Source organism: Oncorhynchus nerka, linkage group LG20 (assembly GCF_034236695.1).
Source record: "Oncorhynchus nerka isolate Pitt River linkage group LG20, Oner_Uvic_2.0, whole genome shotgun sequence".
NCBI classification, from domain to species: domain Eukaryota; kingdom Metazoa; phylum Chordata; class Actinopteri; order Salmoniformes; family Salmonidae; genus Oncorhynchus; species Oncorhynchus nerka.
Window position 1 is genome coordinate 82,471,510 of NC_088415.1, and position 17,128 is coordinate 82,488,637.

The 17,128-nt window shown below is 41.8% G+C and overlaps 1 protein-coding gene across 1 annotated transcript in view; it reads left to right on the forward strand.

Annotated features, from left to right (window-relative positions):
• LOC115103260 (uncharacterized) overlaps positions 1-17,128 on the forward strand; it is a 46,340-nt gene that overhangs the window by 14,749 nt on the left and 14,463 nt on the right. The window contains exons 9-11 of the mRNA XM_029624085.2: positions 11,092-11,246; positions 14,956-15,186; positions 15,446-15,617. Coding sequence (XP_029479945.2) covers positions 11,092-11,246; positions 14,956-15,186; positions 15,446-15,617 — 558 coding nt within the window. The remainder of the gene's footprint in view (positions 1-11,091; positions 11,247-14,955; positions 15,187-15,445; positions 15,618-17,128) is intronic.

Genomic DNA, 17,128 nt, shown 5'->3' on the forward strand with positions numbered 1-17,128 from the left:
GACATGAGAGTCCAGTTAGCTGTTAGCTACTTTTGATCAGTCTAAACTCTAAACTCAAAGGAACATCTCTCCTGTTTTATATTTGACAAGGTCTAATCACTTCTGACACCATGATCTTAGTCAGATATGACTGTACTGCTCAGCAGAGTACGTGCAAATGGCTCAGCTTCAAAATGTTAGTGATAAATTTAGTGATACCCGAGCCCTGCCGTACCCTAGTTATTGAGGAAAAAACAGGCCCTACCCGGCCCTAACCCGATGTATAACGTTGGGGCGCCCGTTGGGCTCGGATCGTGTAGCAGAGCTCTAGTCCTAACCCGGGAAAGCTTGAAAAAACGATTATGGTCATTCGAGTCCTGTGTAGTGCAGAATTAAATCCCTTCTCTTTTGGCGTTGTTTCCTCTCTCTAAAGCTCCTAAACACTATGATGCTGTTTTGAATCCTGTCTAGTGCAGAATTAGATCCCTTCTTCTGGAGTTTCCAAGTACTGTAAATGGGAGTCACTCTTATTGTACACTGAGTATACAAACCATTAGGAACACCTGCCATTTCCATGACAGACTGTCCAGGGGAATCCAGGTGATATGACCCCTTAGTGACCCCTTAGTGATGTCACTTGTTAATCCTTCAGAGTCTATTGACACAAACGTCAATGTGTCAATCTCCATCAAAATCTGTCAGTTTTCGATAGAGATATCTTTTTTTTTCATGGGCTGCATTTCTATTCACCACATCTGCCTATGTCGGCCTTCCACATCTGCAGTGGATGGTGGCCAAGCTAAAGTGGTGTTTGTCAGACCATGAGAAATCCTGAAAATCGGACTTCTCACGAAAACGACTGTAGTGTCCGAACGTTTTGGCCTAAAACAGGGATCATCAACTGAAAATTGTCCACAACAAGCACAAACAGATATAATGTTTGACTAAAACAATAATTTCAAATCTTGCTCTCTAATTTCAAATCTTGCTCTCTCTATTATGTGTGAGAATACTTGGGAACAGATTTCTTCAATTAAAATCACTTTGAGCTGATTTCCTGGTGTTTTCACAGTCTTTTATGTCACAAAAAGTTTATTTATTATATTTTTTTGCTCAGAAAGATTGGTGTCTGAATAAGTTGGGGAACCCTGGCCTACAAACTTCTCCACTCTATGGAAAGGGGAGACTCTTACGAAAACAATGGTGCTCTCTGTTGTATCACAGGACTTGTCTGAATGGAACCCAGTGTCACAGGACTCGTCTGAATGTTTCCCATACAAACAAATGGATGTATGGAGGTCGTTTTGTGTCAACAAAAATAAGGGGTTAAATATGTGTCCACAAAAAAATAAAACATTTCTTGAGCTTTCTTATATCTCCTTGATATAGGACAGACACTTCAAAACCTTATTCCTTATGATTTATTTATTGACTGTCTGTTTTGGCATTTATGAATGTGTTATTCAGTCCATTTCTAGGAGCTAGTTGTAAAGGCCAAATTCAATCATTTCAAATTATTATTTTTATACCTAATGGGGTCCTAACATTCAAAATTGAATAGCTAAATGAACGATGGTATGACCATCTTAAAACAATTCCATATGTACTTTTAAAGGTTAAATCCACTTAAATCAGTATAGATGAAGGGGAGGAGAAAGGTTAAAGAATCATTTTTAAGATGAGACATGGATTGTGTATGTGTGCCATTCAGAGGGTGAACGGACAAAGGTAGTAGAATGGTAGTAGGTGCCAGGCACACCGGTTTGTGTTAAGAACTACAACGCTGCTGGTTTTTTCACGCAAGAGAACGACCGAAACAGTTCTGGCCTTAGTTCCTTTTTTATGTCTTTGTGTTAGGTTGGTCAGGGCGTGAGTTGGGGTGGGTAGTCTGTGTTCTTTTTTCTATGTTGTTATATTTCTATGTGTTTGGGCAAGTATGGTTCTCAATCAGATGCAGGTGTCGTTCGTTGTCTCTGATTGAGAATCATACTTAGGTAGCCTGTTTTCCCCATTTTGGTTGTGGGTGTTTAATTTCTGTTAAGTGTCTGTTCACCTGGCAGAACTGTTTCGTTTTCTCTTCGTTGTTATTTTGTGTAGTGTTCAGTTTTTCAAATTAAAATATGACGAACACTTACCACGCTGCATTTTGGTCCTCCTCTCCTTCCACCAACGAGAATCGTTACACTATGTTTAAAAAGGCTTCTAAAGTTTGTAATTTACACTTTAAAATGTCAGATTTGCCCTAATGAAAAATGTATCAAACTCAAAAAAAAAAAATTCTATTATAATCCACAAAATAATTCACATTTGCTGTTGCTGCAGGATTATTTTCCTGCTGTAGCAAACTGGCTCAAATTAAGATCATACACCCGTAGAGTCCATTCCCCGATGAAATGAGGACGTTCTGGAGGGCAAAAAGCACTTGTAAGAAAACTTCAGCCCAGGGCTCAATGCGATCCACGAGTCATCCATTATGCTAATGTCCTGGCCTGAGTCTTTAAATTCTGATGATAGTACATGGTATGGAAGGTTGTTTAGATTAATTGAGTCACAGTACAGTTGAGTTAGATGATATGATTGATAGTTGACAGTTCAGCTGGCATTAGTCTTTGATGCTGGTCTTGATTGGCCAGCCTGTGGGTAATATGTGTGAGTGTGTATATATATATATATATGTATATATATATATATAAATATATATATATATATGTGTGTGTGTGTGTGTGTGTGTGTGTGTGTGTGTGTGTGTGTGTGTGTGTGTGTGTGTGTGTGTGTGTGTGTATGATTTTCTGCAGGGAGACAGAAATAGCAAAAGAATACCGCTATGCTTCAGACTGGGGGAATTCTGAACACTACTACTAATAAAGGTGGAATTTCACCCAAAAACATTCTCCTTAGGCCCTATTCAGACTTGAGATGAGTTGATTTAACGTGCTCTTGGGACTTCAGTAAATGTTTTATTCAGTCCATGTTAAGCCCGAATCAGGCTCCATGTGATCAGTGTAACACAGGTGGTTCAGCACAACTGGTTGCCTAAGGCAGTGTTTTGACAAGCAGGGGACCTGGGTTCACATCCACTTTCTCACATGATTACCAGCGATGAAGGCTCACTTTATACATGTTATGTTACTTTTAGATGTGTGTATTGTTAGATATTACTGCACTATTGGAGCTAGGAACACAAGCATTTCGCTACACCCGCAGTAACATCTGCTAAATATGTGATTGCGACCAATAACATTTTATTTGACCTTGTTACTTCCGCTATAACTTACATAGCCCTAAACATGTTGATTGTATAATTATTTATAATCTTACAAAGTTCCCTGGCAACTGTAGCCTATAATCAGTGCCAAAGTCTACCATAGGAAAATTATTCAATTCCCAGTGTCTTCTTTAAATGTTTTATTAAAATATTGACAGAAAATTCTATCAAAATGTATAATCAATCAATATTTATGCTATAAGCCATTTGCAATTTAAAAATATATATATATATGAAATACAGTCTGCCAAAACATTTACATGCACTGAAACACCAACAATTGTTTTCAAAACACAAATATTCATACTGAAGAACCACTTTGGGTGGCTTCGAGTACTTGTTTTGAAATACAGTACATTTACAAAGTTTTCAGATGCCTTCACGTTTTCCACATATTGGTAGATCACAGCCTTATTCTAAAATTGATTAAATGGTCCCCCCCCCCCCCTCAACAATCTACACATAATAACGCATAATGACGAAGCAAAAGCAGGTTTAGATTTCTTTAGGAAATGTATCGAAATAAAAAATATGAAAAATTTGAAGTATTCAGACCCTTTACTCAGTACTTTGTTAAAGCACCTTTGGCTGCAATTACAGCCTCGAGTCTTCTTGGGTATGGTGCTACAAGCTTGACACACCTGTATTTGGGGAGTTTATCCCATTCTTCTCTGCAGATCCTCTCAAGCTCTGTCAGGTTGGATGGGGAGCGTCGCTGCACAGCTATTTTCAGGACTCTCCAGAGATGTTAGATCGGGTCCAAGTACGGGCTCTAGCTGGGCCACTCATTCAGAGACTTGTCCCAAAGCCACTCCTGCGTTGTCCTGGCTGTGTGTTTAGGGTCGTTGTCCTGTTGGAAGGTGAACCTTCGCCCCAGTCTGAGGTCCTGAGCACTCTGGAGCAGGTTTTCATCGAAGATCTGTTATTCGCTCTGTTCATCTTTCCTTTGATCCTGACTAGTCTCCCAGTCCCTGAGACTGAAAAACATCCCCACTGCATGATGCTGCCACCACCATGCTTCACCGTAGGGATGGTAACAGATTTTTTCCAGACGTGACGCTTGGCATTCAACGGGCTGTCATGTGTCTTTTAATGAGGAGTGGCTTCCGTCTGGCCACTCTACCAAAAAAAGCCTGATTAGTGGAGTGCTGCAGATATGGTTGACCCATCTCCACAGAGGTTCTCCCATCTCCACAGAGGAACTCTGGAGCTCTGTCAGAGTGACCATCAGGGTCCTGATCACCTCCCTGACCAAGTACCTTCTCCCCTGATTGCTCAGTTTGGCCGGGCAGCCAGCTCCAGGAAGAATCTTGTTGATTCCAAACTTCTTCCATTTAAGAATGATGGAGGCCAATGTGTTCTTGGGGACCTTCAATGCTGCAGAAATGTTTTGGTACTCTTCCCCAGATTTGTGCCTTGACACAATCCTGTCTCAGAGCTTTACGGACAATTCCTTCGACCTCATGGCTTGGTTTTTGCTCTGACATGCACTGTCAACTGTGGAACGTTATATAGACAGGTGTGTGCCTTTCCAAATCACGTCCAATCAATTGAATTTATAACAGATTTACCACAGGACTCCAATCAAGTTGTAGAACCAGCTCAAGGATGATCAATAGAAACAGAATGCACCTGCACTCAATTTCGAGTCTTATAGCAAAGGGTCTGAATATTTATGTAAATAAGGAATTTCTGTTTTTTTTATTTGTAATAGATTTGCTTTGTCTTTATGGGGTATTGTGTGTAGATTGGTGAAGAAAACAAATAATTTTATCCGTTTTAGAATAAGGCTGTAATGTAACAAAATGTGGAAAAAGTGAATGGGTTTACATTCAAACTGTCACACCCTGATCTGTTCCACCTGTCCCTGTGATTGTCTCCACCCCCTCCAGATGTCGCTTATTTTCCCTGGTGTATTTATCCCTGTGTTTCCTGTCTCTCTATGCCAGTTTGTCTTGTATGTCTTTCAAGTCAACCAGCGTGTTTTTCCATACTCCTGCTTCTATTCTCTTTTTGCTCGTCCTCCCGGTTTTGACCCTTTCCTGTTTTCTGGACTCCGTACCCGCCTGCCTGACCATTCTGCCTGCCTCGACATCGAGCCTGCCTACCACTCTGTACCTCCTGGACTCCGTACCCACCTGCCTGACCATTCTGCCTGCCTCGACATCGAGCCTGCCTACCACTCTGTATCTCCTGGACTCTGAACTGGTTTTGACCATTCTGCCTGCCTCGACATCGAGCCTGTCTGCCACGCTGTATCTCCTGGACTCCGTACCCACCTGCCTGACCATTCTGCCTGCCTCGACATCGAGCCTCCCTACCACTCTGTATCTCCTGGACTCTGAACTGGTTTTGACCATTCTGCCTGCCTCGACATCGAGCCTGTCTGCCACTCTGTATCTCCTGGACTCTAAACTGGTTTTGACCATTCTGCCTGCCTCGACATCGAGCCTGCCTACCACTCTGTATCTCCTGGACTCTGAACTGGCTTTGACCATTCTGCCTGCCTCGACATCGAGCCTGTCTGCCACTCTGTATCTCCTGGACTCTGAACTGGTTTTGACCATTCTGCCTGCCCCCCAATGAACAAACTCGAGCCTCACCACCTTCCGGAGACACCTGAAACCCCACTCTTTAAGGAATATCTCCTGGATTTAGATGCTCTGTTCCACTGAACTGGTTTTGACCATTCTGCCTGCCTCGACATCGAGCCTGTCTGCCACTCTGTATCTCCTGGACTCTAAACTGGTTTTGACCATTCTGCCTGCCTCGACATCGAGCCTGCCTACCACTCTGTATCTCCTGGACTCTGAACTGGCTTTGACCATTCTGCCTGCCTGTATCTCCTGGACTCTGAACTGGTTTTGACCATTCTGCCTGCCTCGACATCGAGCCTGTCTGCCACTCTGTATCTCCTGGACTCTGAACTGGTTTTGACCATTCTGCCTGCCTCGACATCGAGCCTGCCTACCACTCTATATCTCCTGGCCTGAACTGGTTTTGACCTTTTGCCTGAACTGGTTTTGACCTCTTGCCTACCCCTTTTGGATTAATTAATAAATATCAAAGACAAACCATCTGCCTCCCGTGTTTGCATCTGAGTCTCGCCTTGTGCCCTTATACAAACACCAGATCTCACCTTAGGTGCACTACTTTTCATGGTTTTACTGTACAATGATGGTGTTTTGAGTATTTCTATTTTAACAGTGAATGGTTTCCACTAGTTGCCACAAAGGGGTTTTTCTCTTTGTCGCTGTGGTAACTAACGATGACCAGGCACAACGCCAATATAAAGGTTTTTTTCTCAAAATTGCTGGGATGTTACGTGTACTACTTATATCAGGTCATTCGTAACAACCTAATCATTAAGACATTTCTATTTGATCAAATAAGCCATTCAATGTTTTGTTGACCAAATTCGACAATCTCTCATTGACCTCCATACAAAAACTCCACCTGCTAGAGAACACTGATTTGGGGCCCAGTTATCCGCTTTGTCACTTCCTCTCTGCTGTAGTTTATTTGAACATTACCACTTCTCACTGGCTGTCAGGTGCTTGTTTATAGCACACCTGGTTCACTCAGACTAATCATTAACCAGCCAGGTGATAACAGGCATTGTGAGGACCCATAAAAGGTAATGGGGTCCTATTATCACAACTGTGTATTTACTCAAAATGGTTTCGGGCCAATCCAGGCCCTGAGTTGTTTAAGCAGGTATATGGCACACATTGGCCATTTGGACATGTTTTTTTAGTTTATCACAAAAACAATTGCATTGAAAGAGCAATTAGACAGCTTGTAAAACATGAATCCAAAAAGAAATATGATTTAGCAAATATATTTGCATTCCCTTATTCAGAAATGATATTTCCTAGTGCAAACAATTCACTAAAATATTATAACCTCGTAATAGAGCATACAGTATTGGCTTCCTGTGAGGAGCTGGTTTCATACATGACCTGTCTGGGTCCCTGGAGAGTCCATTACGTTGAGTTATTATAGACAGTGAGAATATCAGTGCGATCAGAGCACTGATAGTGATAGGCTCTTCACTCTGGTACCCACATGTATAGCAGTAATTAATTTACTCCGTAGTAGCCCCACTTCCTCCATTTTCTCTGCTAGAATGTATTACATCTCGTGCTATAGATCTCAAACTGTTAGAAAATGTATTCGCAATCAATTATTCCACAGTGGCCTATATCTTATCCCAAGTATCTGGCAGCTTCTTGTGTAGTGCTAACCCGATGCACCCTCATTGCAATGAGCTGCTTGCCTTGCAGGGAAGCATATATAATGCAAATGTCATGTATAATGTATTAAAGCATTGAGTTGCCTTGGTGTTGCTGCAAACCTCTACAGTATACGCTTCTTAATCAGTCTGTCTGCAAGGCGCAATAGTATCGCTGAAAATGAGCTAATTTTTTTGTTCATTTTAGTTTTAAAAAATGAATTAGCCCCATATTGAAAGAACATTGTGGTTATATTAAAATAAACCATATTATTATTATTTTTAAATGACTACTACTTGCTGACTGTGCAGGGATTTCGCTAGACAGTGCCTTTGAGGTTATACACATATTCCAGCTGGGAACAATGATGACGGCAGCCCATCTGATCCATGTCACAGACTTCTAGTCTCCACAGACTGTTCAGTCTATCTGCTCCTAATGATGTTGTAGATCATTGCTGGAAGAGCTTGATGTTGGGTTATGCCATCCGAGGACAACTATGGTGTGTATTATGAATACATTTGCAGCCTTTATGAATGTATTAAAGGTTTTCTATGTAAGAGCCTTGACCATCGGCTGTTATGACTGCTCGTAACAATTCTTAGAAGGCACCGTCTATAATGCATGATACACTGGTGGTTCAAAAAAGTGTTCCCAGAAAGTCCTGTTGTATTTGTTAGCTAGTCTTTTTGGGGTTCACACAAAACGGATTCTTAATACACAAGAACAGCTCAAGGACAGAACTACATCAATTGAATAAACACTGCATTACCAAATGTATGTGGACACCTGCTCGTCAAAAATCTAATTCCAAAATTATGGGCATTAATATGGAGTTGGTCCCACCTTTGCTGCTATAACAGCCTCCACTCTTCTGGGAGGTCTTTCCCATAGATGTTGGAACATTGCTGCAGGGACTTGCTTCCATTCAGCCACAAGAGCATTAGTGATGTTGAGAGATCTCCCTTCACTGGAACTAAGGGGCATAGCCCGAACCATGAAAAACAGCCCTAGACCACTATTCCTTTTTCACCAACCTTTACAGTTGGTACTATGCATTTGGGCAGGTAGCATTCTACTGGCATCTGCCAAACCCAGATTTGTCCGTCGGACTGCCAGATGGTGAAGCGTGAGTCATCACTCTACATCACGTGTTTCTACAACGGTGCCACGTTGAATGTCACTGAGTGCTTCAGTAAAGCCATTCTACTGCCAATGTTTGTTTATTTTTTATTTTACCTTTATTTAACTAGGCAAGTCAGTTAAGAACAAATTCTTATTTTCAATGACGGCCTAGGAACAGTTGGTTAACTGCCTGTTCAGGGGCAGAACGACAGATTCGTACCTTGTCAGCTCGGGGGTTTGAACTTGCAACCTTCCGGTTACTAGTCCAACACTCTAACCACTAGGCTACGCTGCCGCCCCATGGTGGAGATTGCATGGCGGTGTGCTCATTTTTATACACCTGTCAGCAACTGGTGTGGCTGAAATAGCCTAATCAACTGATTTGAAAGGGTGTAAACATACTGCTGTATACAGTGCCTTGCGAAAGTATTCACCCCCTTAGCGTTTTTCCTATTTTGTTGCATTAAAACCTGTAATTTAAATTGATTTTTCTTTGGATTTCATGTAATGGACACACCCAAAATAGTCCAAATTGGTGAAGTGAAATGAAAAAAATGACTGTTTCAAAAAAATTGAAAAGTGGTACGTGCATATGTATTCACCCCCTTTGCTATGAAGCCCCTAAATAAGATCTGGTGCAACCAATTATCTTCAGAAGTCACATAATTAGTTAAATAAAGTTCACCTGTGTGCAATCTAAGTGTCACATGATCTGTCACATGATCTCAGTATATATACATCTGTTCTGAAAGGCCCCAGAGTCTGCAACACCACTAAGCAAGGGACACCACCAAGCAAGCGGCACTATGAAGACCAAGGAGCTCTCCAAACAGGTCAGGGAAAAAGTTGTGGAGAAGTACAGATCAGGGTTGTGTAGTTGAAAAGTCTAGGTGCAACAACAGCTCAGCCGTGAACTGGTAGGTCACACAAGCTCACAGAACGGGACCGCCTAGTGCTGAAGTGCGTAAAAATTGTCTGTCCTCAGTTGCAACACTCACTACCGACTTCCAAACTGCCCTGGAAGCAATGTCAGCACAATAATTATTCGTTGGAGGCTTCATGAAATGGGTTTCCATGGCAGAACAGTCGCACACAAGCCTAAGATCACCATACGCGATGCCAAGTGTCGTACATATCAGGGTTGGGTTATAAAAAAACATCAGAAACTTTGAACATCCCACGGAGTACCATAAAATCCATTATAACATTTTTTTAAGAATATGGCACCACAATAAACCTGCCAAGAGAGGGCCGCCCACCAAAACTCACGGACCAGGCAAGGAGGGCATTGATCAGAGAAACAACAAAGAGACCAAAGATAACCCAGAAGAAGCTGCAAAGCTTCACAGTGGAAATTGGAGTATCTGTCCATAGGACCACTTTAAGCCGTACACTCCACAGAGCTGGGCTTTATGGAAGAGTGGACAGAAAAAAAGCCATTGCTTAAAGAAAACATTGCATGTGGGATGTGGGAGACTCACCAAACATATGGAAGAAGGTACTCTCGTCAGATAAGACTAAAAGGTAGCTTTTTGGTCATCAAGGAAAACGCTATGTCTGGCACAAACCCAACACCTCTCATCACCCCGAGAACAACATCCACAGTGAAGCATGGTGGTGGCAGCGTCATGCTGTGGGGATGTTTTTCATTGGCAGGGACTGGGAAACTGGTCAGAATTGAAGGACTGATGGGTGGTGCTAAATACAGGGAAATACTTGAGGAAAACCTGTTTCAATCTTCCAGCGATTTGAGAGTGGGATGGAGGTTCACCTTCCAGCAGGACAATGACCCTAGGAATACTGCTGAAGGAACATTTGAGTGGTTTAAGGGGAAACATTTAAATGGCCTAGTCAAAGCCCAGAACTCAATCCAATTGAGAATCTGTGGTATGACTTTAAGATTGCAGTACACCAGTGGAACCCATCCAACTTGAAGGAGCTGGAGCAGTTTTGCCTTGAAGAATGGGCAAAATCCCAGTGGCTAGATGTTCCAAGCTTATAGAGACATACCCCAACAGACTTGCAGCTGTAATTGCTGCAAAAGGTGGATCTACAAAGTATTGACTTTGGGGGGTGAGGGTGAATAGTTATCCACGCTCAAGTTTTCGTTTTTTGTGTTATTTCTTGTTTGTTTCACAATAAAAAAATATTTTGCAACTTCAAAGTGGTAGGCATGTTGTGTAAATCAAATGATACAAACCCCCCAAAATCTATTTTAACTAGGTTGTAAGGCAACAAAATAGAACAAATGCCAAGGGGGGTGAATACTTTCGCAAGCCACTGTATATAGTGTAGGTAGTATAAGTGGTCTACAGGGTAAGACCGGTATAATTATGAGAATGTCAAGGACATTCTGGTTAAGATGCATGAGACTTTCTGGTTCATGGTGTTCGAGGCAGGACATAGCAAAACACCCTCAAAAGCACTATCATACCAATATCCATATGAAATATTTAGGCTAATAGCAATGTTGTTACATTGTTTCAGGTGGACTATGTTGCAGAGGGGCAGAGCACTCAGCGGGCCCCTACTGTGATCTTATCAGAGAAGACCGTCCCTGACCTCAGGACAGAGAACGGTGTTGTCTCAGACGGAGCCGGAACAGTCAGCATCTACAGTGAGGAGACCTACAATGGCAATGTGTGAGTCATAGGGTTTGATATTGTCTAAAAGTTTGGACATACCTACTCATTCAAGGGTTTTTCTTTATTTTTACTATTTTAGAATAATAGTGAAGACATAACTATAAAATAACACATGGAATCTTGTGGTGACCAAAAAAGTGTTGAACAAATTTAAATTAATTTGAGATTTTAGATACTTCAAAGTAGGCACCCTTTGCCTTGATGACAGCTTTGCACACGCTTGGCATTCTCTCAACCAGCTTCAGGAGGAATGCTTTTCCAACTGTCTTGAAGGAGTTCCCACAGATGCTGAGCACTTGTTGTCTGCTTTTACTTCACTCTGCGGTCCAACTCATCCCAAACTATCTCAATTGGGTTGAGGTCGGGTGATTGTGGAGGCTCGCTAATCTGATGCAGCACTCCGTCACTCTCCTTCTTGGTCAAATAGCCCTTACACAGCTTGGAGGTGTGTTTTGGTCATTGTCCTGTTGAAAAACCAGATGGGATGGCATATCGCTGCAGAATGCTGTGGTAGTCATGCTGGTTAAGTATGCCTTGAATTATAAATAAATCACAGACTGTCACCAGCAAAGCACCCCCACACCATCACACCTCCTCCTCCGTGCTTCATGGTGGGAACCACACATGCGTAGATCATCCGTTCACGTACTCTGCGTCTCACAAAGACACGGTGGTTGGAATCAAACATCTCAAATTTGGACTCATCAGACCAAAGGACAGATTTCCACCTGTCTAATGTCCATTGCTCGTGTTTCTTGGCCCAAGCAAGTCTCTTCTTATTATTGGTGTCCTTAAGTAGTGGTTTCTTTGCAGCAATTGGACAGTGAAGGCCTGATTCATGCAATCTCCTCTGAACATTTGATGCTGAGGTGTCGTTTACTTGAACTCTGTGAAGCATTTATTTGGGCTGCAATTTCTGAGGCTGGTAATTGTCATGCCCTGATCTGTTTCACCTGTCTTTGTGCTTGTCTCCACCCCCTCCAGGTGTCACCCATCTTCCCCATTATCCCCTGTGTATTTATACCTGTGTTCTCTGTTTATCTGTTGCCAGTTCGTTTTGTTTGTTGAACCTACCAGTATTTTGTTTCCCTGCTCCCACCTTTTTCTTGCTCCTGTTTACGAGTTTTCTGGTTGACCGTTCTGCCTGACCGTTCTGCCTGACCTGACCCTGCCTGCTGTCCTGTACCTTTACACCCATCTGCATCTTACACACAGTCTGCATCTGGGTCTTACCTTCAAGCGTGATAGTAACTCTAATGAACTTATCCTCTGCAGCAGAGGTAACTCTGGGTCATCCTTTCCTGTGGCGGTCCTCATGAGAGCCAGTTTCATCATAACCCTTGATGGTTTTTGTGACTGCACTTGAAGAAACTTTCAAAGTTCTTGAAATTTTCCGGATTGACTGACCTTCATGTCTTAAAGTAATGATGGACTGTCATTTCTCTTTGCTTATTTGAGCTGTTCTTGCCATAATATGGACTTGGTATTTTACCAAATAGGGCTGTCTTCTGTATACCACCCCTACCTTGTTACAACACAACTGATTGGCTCAAACGCATTAAGAAACAAACAAACTTTTAACAAGGCACACCTGTTAATTGAAATGCATTCCAGGTGACTACCTCATGAAGCTGGTTGAGAGAATGCCAAGAGTGTGCAAAGCTGTCATCAAGGCAAAGGGTGGCTACTTTGAAGAATCTCAAATATGAAATATATTTTGATTTGTTTAATGCTTTTTTGGTTACTACATGATTCCATATGTGTTATTTCATAGATTTGATGTATTCACTATTATTCCTCAATGTAGAAAATAGTAAAAAAATAAATAAAAACCCTTGAATGAGTAGGTGTGTCCAAACTTTTGACTGGTACTGTAAATGTAATAGTCCAGTCTAAGTAAATAGGCCAGTCTGAGAGGATTGTCTGGAGCCTTGACCCATAGTGAGTTCCCATAGTCTCTGCCTGGAGTGAATAATCTCGACCTAGAGTGAATAATCTCGACCTAGAGTGAATAGTCTCCACCTAGAGTGAATAGTCTCCACCTAGAGTGAATCGTCTCGACCTAGAGTGAATAGTCTCCACCTAGAGTGAATAGTCTCCACCTAGAGTGAATAGTCTCCACCTAGAGTGAATAGTCTCCACCTAGAGTGAATAGTCTTGATGTAGAGTGAATAGTCTCCACCTAGAGTGAATAGTCTTGATGTAGAGTGAATAGTCTCGACCTAGAGTGAATAGTCTTGACCTAGAGTGAATAGTCTCCACCTAGAGTGAATAGTCTTGATGTAGAGTGAATAGTCTCCACCTAGAGTGAATAGTATTGATGTAGAGTGAATAGTCTCCACCTAGAGTGAATAGTCTTGATGTAGAGTGAATAGTCTCCACCTAGAGTGAATAGTCTTGACCTAGAGTGAATAGTCTCCACCTAGAGTGAATAGTCTTGATGTAGAGTGAATAGTCTCCACCTAAAGTGAATAGTCTTGACCTAGAGTGAATAGTCTCGACCTATAGTGAATAGTCTCGACCTAGAGTGAATAGTCTTGACCTAGAGGTAATAGTCTCCACCTAGAGTGAATAGTCTTGATGTAGAGTGAATAGTCTTGACCTAGAGTGAATAGTCTCGACCTAGAGTGAATAGTCTCGATGTAGAGTGAATAGTCTTGATGTAGAGTGAATAGTCTTGACCTAGGCTGAATAGTCTTGGGGCTGTATTCAATCAGATCCGCTTTAGCCAACATCTGCATAGCGGTTGTTTTGGCGACGTTGGAGGTGGAACTGTGTTAGAGCTGTCAAATCTACAAGCGGCTCCTGGTATTATACCTAAAGTGGGCATTGCCATTGGCTGTACGGAGTGCATTAAGAGAAATCCCATGCAGCCTTGTTTACACGTTTGAGTACTGGAATGTGAGATATAATCTATACCTCGATTAGGCTAACAAAATCCTCATTATTTTCTTTAATTATTTTCAATTTTAGCGTAATTATGTCTATATAGCCTACACTTTCTCGTTCTGATCTTCTAACATGAGGGGGATGGGTGTGGCTTCGTGATCAAGAGCAGCTGCTCACTGATTTGATGACTTCAACGCAGTTCTGCGTTAATTATATATATTTTTTTACTTAACCTTTATTTAACTGGGCAAGTCAGTTTAGAACAAATTCTTATTTACAATAACGGCCTACCCTGGCCAAACCCTAACCTGGACGACGCTGGGCCAATTGTGTGCCGCTCTATGGGACTCCCAAACACGGCTGGTTGTGATACAGCCTGGAATCTAACCAGGGTCTGTAGTGACGCCTCTAGCACTGAGGTGCAGTGCATTAGACCACTGTGCCACTCGGGGCATCCGACACCACCATAACAATAAATAGTCACAGTATTGTTATTGGTAACAATAATATTACCAGAACCCTACTACTCACACTACTCACCCCCGGCTGTAAAGCCTGGTTAGACACAGGAAAATGATACAAAAATAGTTCATAACAGTTTGAAAATGATTAAATTATTTTTTATTAAAATTTGATTTTCTCTGCCTGCTGGTTATCAATTTGCCACCTTCAACTTCTGCTTTGCTGTCAATACAGATAAATGATTTTCCCAGTGTTCATGCAGTATTGACTGAATGGTCCAAAGAATAACACCATAATGTAATCATATAGTTATAAAGGTTAACTAGCTTTATTGACAGTTTGATATTATCTCCAGTTACTATGACAACACCAATGGGCGTGTGCCTGAGCCCCTGTACCGGCATACCAGGGTCAGCTCCAGCCCCTCTGTGGAGGCAGAGAGCCTGAAGAAGTACCCCATTCACAGGGAAAGGGAACGGGATCCTACCCCCCCTTCCCAGGAGGAGACCCAGTGTGAGACCGGCTACACCACTGGTGGGGATACTGGTAATGAACTGGACCAAGACCAAAGTGACCACATGCATAGGTGGGCTGTATTTGTTGAGAAGATGGATGGATGAATGGATGGAACGAGGGATGGCGTGATAGATTAAACATTAAAACAGACAGAATCCAACCGTTATCTGCTGTGTGTGCTGTGTCAGATATGCTAGTGGGAAAGCATCACAGAAAGCCATTTTGTTCCAAAGCTCTCTACATTCAAGAAAGCGTTCAATAAAATTGCAGCATTGATCTAAATGGAATGACCTGTGTCTCCTTTATTCCTGTGTAATGTGTCTCTTCAGCATGCACCCTGAGATAACATCAGACAGGCAACGGCGACAGTATAAGAAAGAGTTTGACTCCGACCTGGCGAGCTACAAAAGCCTGTGTGCCGAGATGGATGACATCAGTGAACAGATGCACAAGCTGAGCCGAGAGCTGGATACCCTGGAGGAGGGGACTGCGAAGCACCAGGTAAAGAAAACATATGCTGTTACATTTTCTGGCAAAAAAACAATATGGCTGTGTTTTCTTTACGGTATAATATTCTCCTGATATTTCCCTTTGAAATGTATAATTTTCAACTACATCGTTATTATCTCATCATTTAAGTTTAGCTAATTCATTGAAACAAGCACCATTACAGCACACACACACACACACACAAAAGCTGACTTTTAAAGAAATACATTTATAACTACTTTTGAGAACAAAATCAGATGAAGGGGAAGACTCGGCTCTCCCAGTAAAAGGAGTCAAGCATTCGATAATTTCACCTCAAATTTGTACTACTAAGGAGTAGGTGGTATTTTAACCTTTGCTCTTTAGCTGAATGAATCAGTTAAATGATACGCAAATAATAAAATAGGTTTAGTTGGAAATGCGGCGGCAACTAGCCTCGAGTTGGAAAAGGAATTTGTGTGTTGTTTGCCTCATCGTTGCGCATTAACTGACTTTAATGAATAACCCCCCTTTGAGCAGCAATGTTTGAGAGTTATCCTTTATATCTTAGGGAGTAGCTGATGAATAACCCCCCTTTGAGGAGTAATGTCTTTGAGAGTTATCCTTTATATCTTAGGGAGTAGCTGATGAATAACCCCCCTTTGAGCAGCAATGTTTGAGAGTTATCCTTTATATCTTAGGGAGTAGCTGATGAATAACCCCCCCTTTGAGCAGTAATGTTTTTGAGAGTTATCCTTTATATCTTAGGGAGTAGCTGATGAATAACCCCCCTTTGAGCAGTAATGTCTTTGAGAGTTATCCTTTATATCTTAGGGAGTAGCTGATGAATAACCCCCCTTTGAGCAGTAATGTTTGAGGGTTATCCTTTATATCTTAGGGAGTAGCTGATGAATAACCCCCCTTTGAGAAGTAATGTTTTGAGAGTTATCCTTTATATCTTAGGGAGTAGCTGATGAATAACCCCCCCTTTGAGCAGTAATGTCTTTGAGAGTTATCCTTTATATCTTAGGGAGTAGCTGATGAATAACCCCCCTTTGAGAAGTAATGTTTTGAGAGTTATCCTTTATATCTTAGGGAGTAGCTGATGAATAACCCCCCTTTGAGCAGTAATATCTTTGAGAGTTATCCTTTATATCTTAGGGAGTAGCTGATGAATAACCCCCATTTGAGCAGTAATGTTTTGAGAGTTATCCTTTATATCTTAGCAGGTAGCTGATGAATAACCCCCCCTTTGAGCAGTAATGTCTTTGAGAGTTATCCTTTATATCTTAGGGAGTAGCTGATGAATAACCCCCCTTTGAGCAGTAATGTCTTTGAGAGTTATACTTTATATCTTAGGGAGTAGCTGATGAATAGCCCCCCTTTGAGCAGTAATGTTTTGAGAGTTATCCTTTATATCTTAGGGAGTAGCTGACGAATAACCCCCCTTTGAGCAGCAATGTTTGAGAGTTATCCTTTATATCTTAGGGAGTAGCTGATGAATAACCCCCTTTGAGCAGTAATGTCTTTGAGAGTTATCCTTT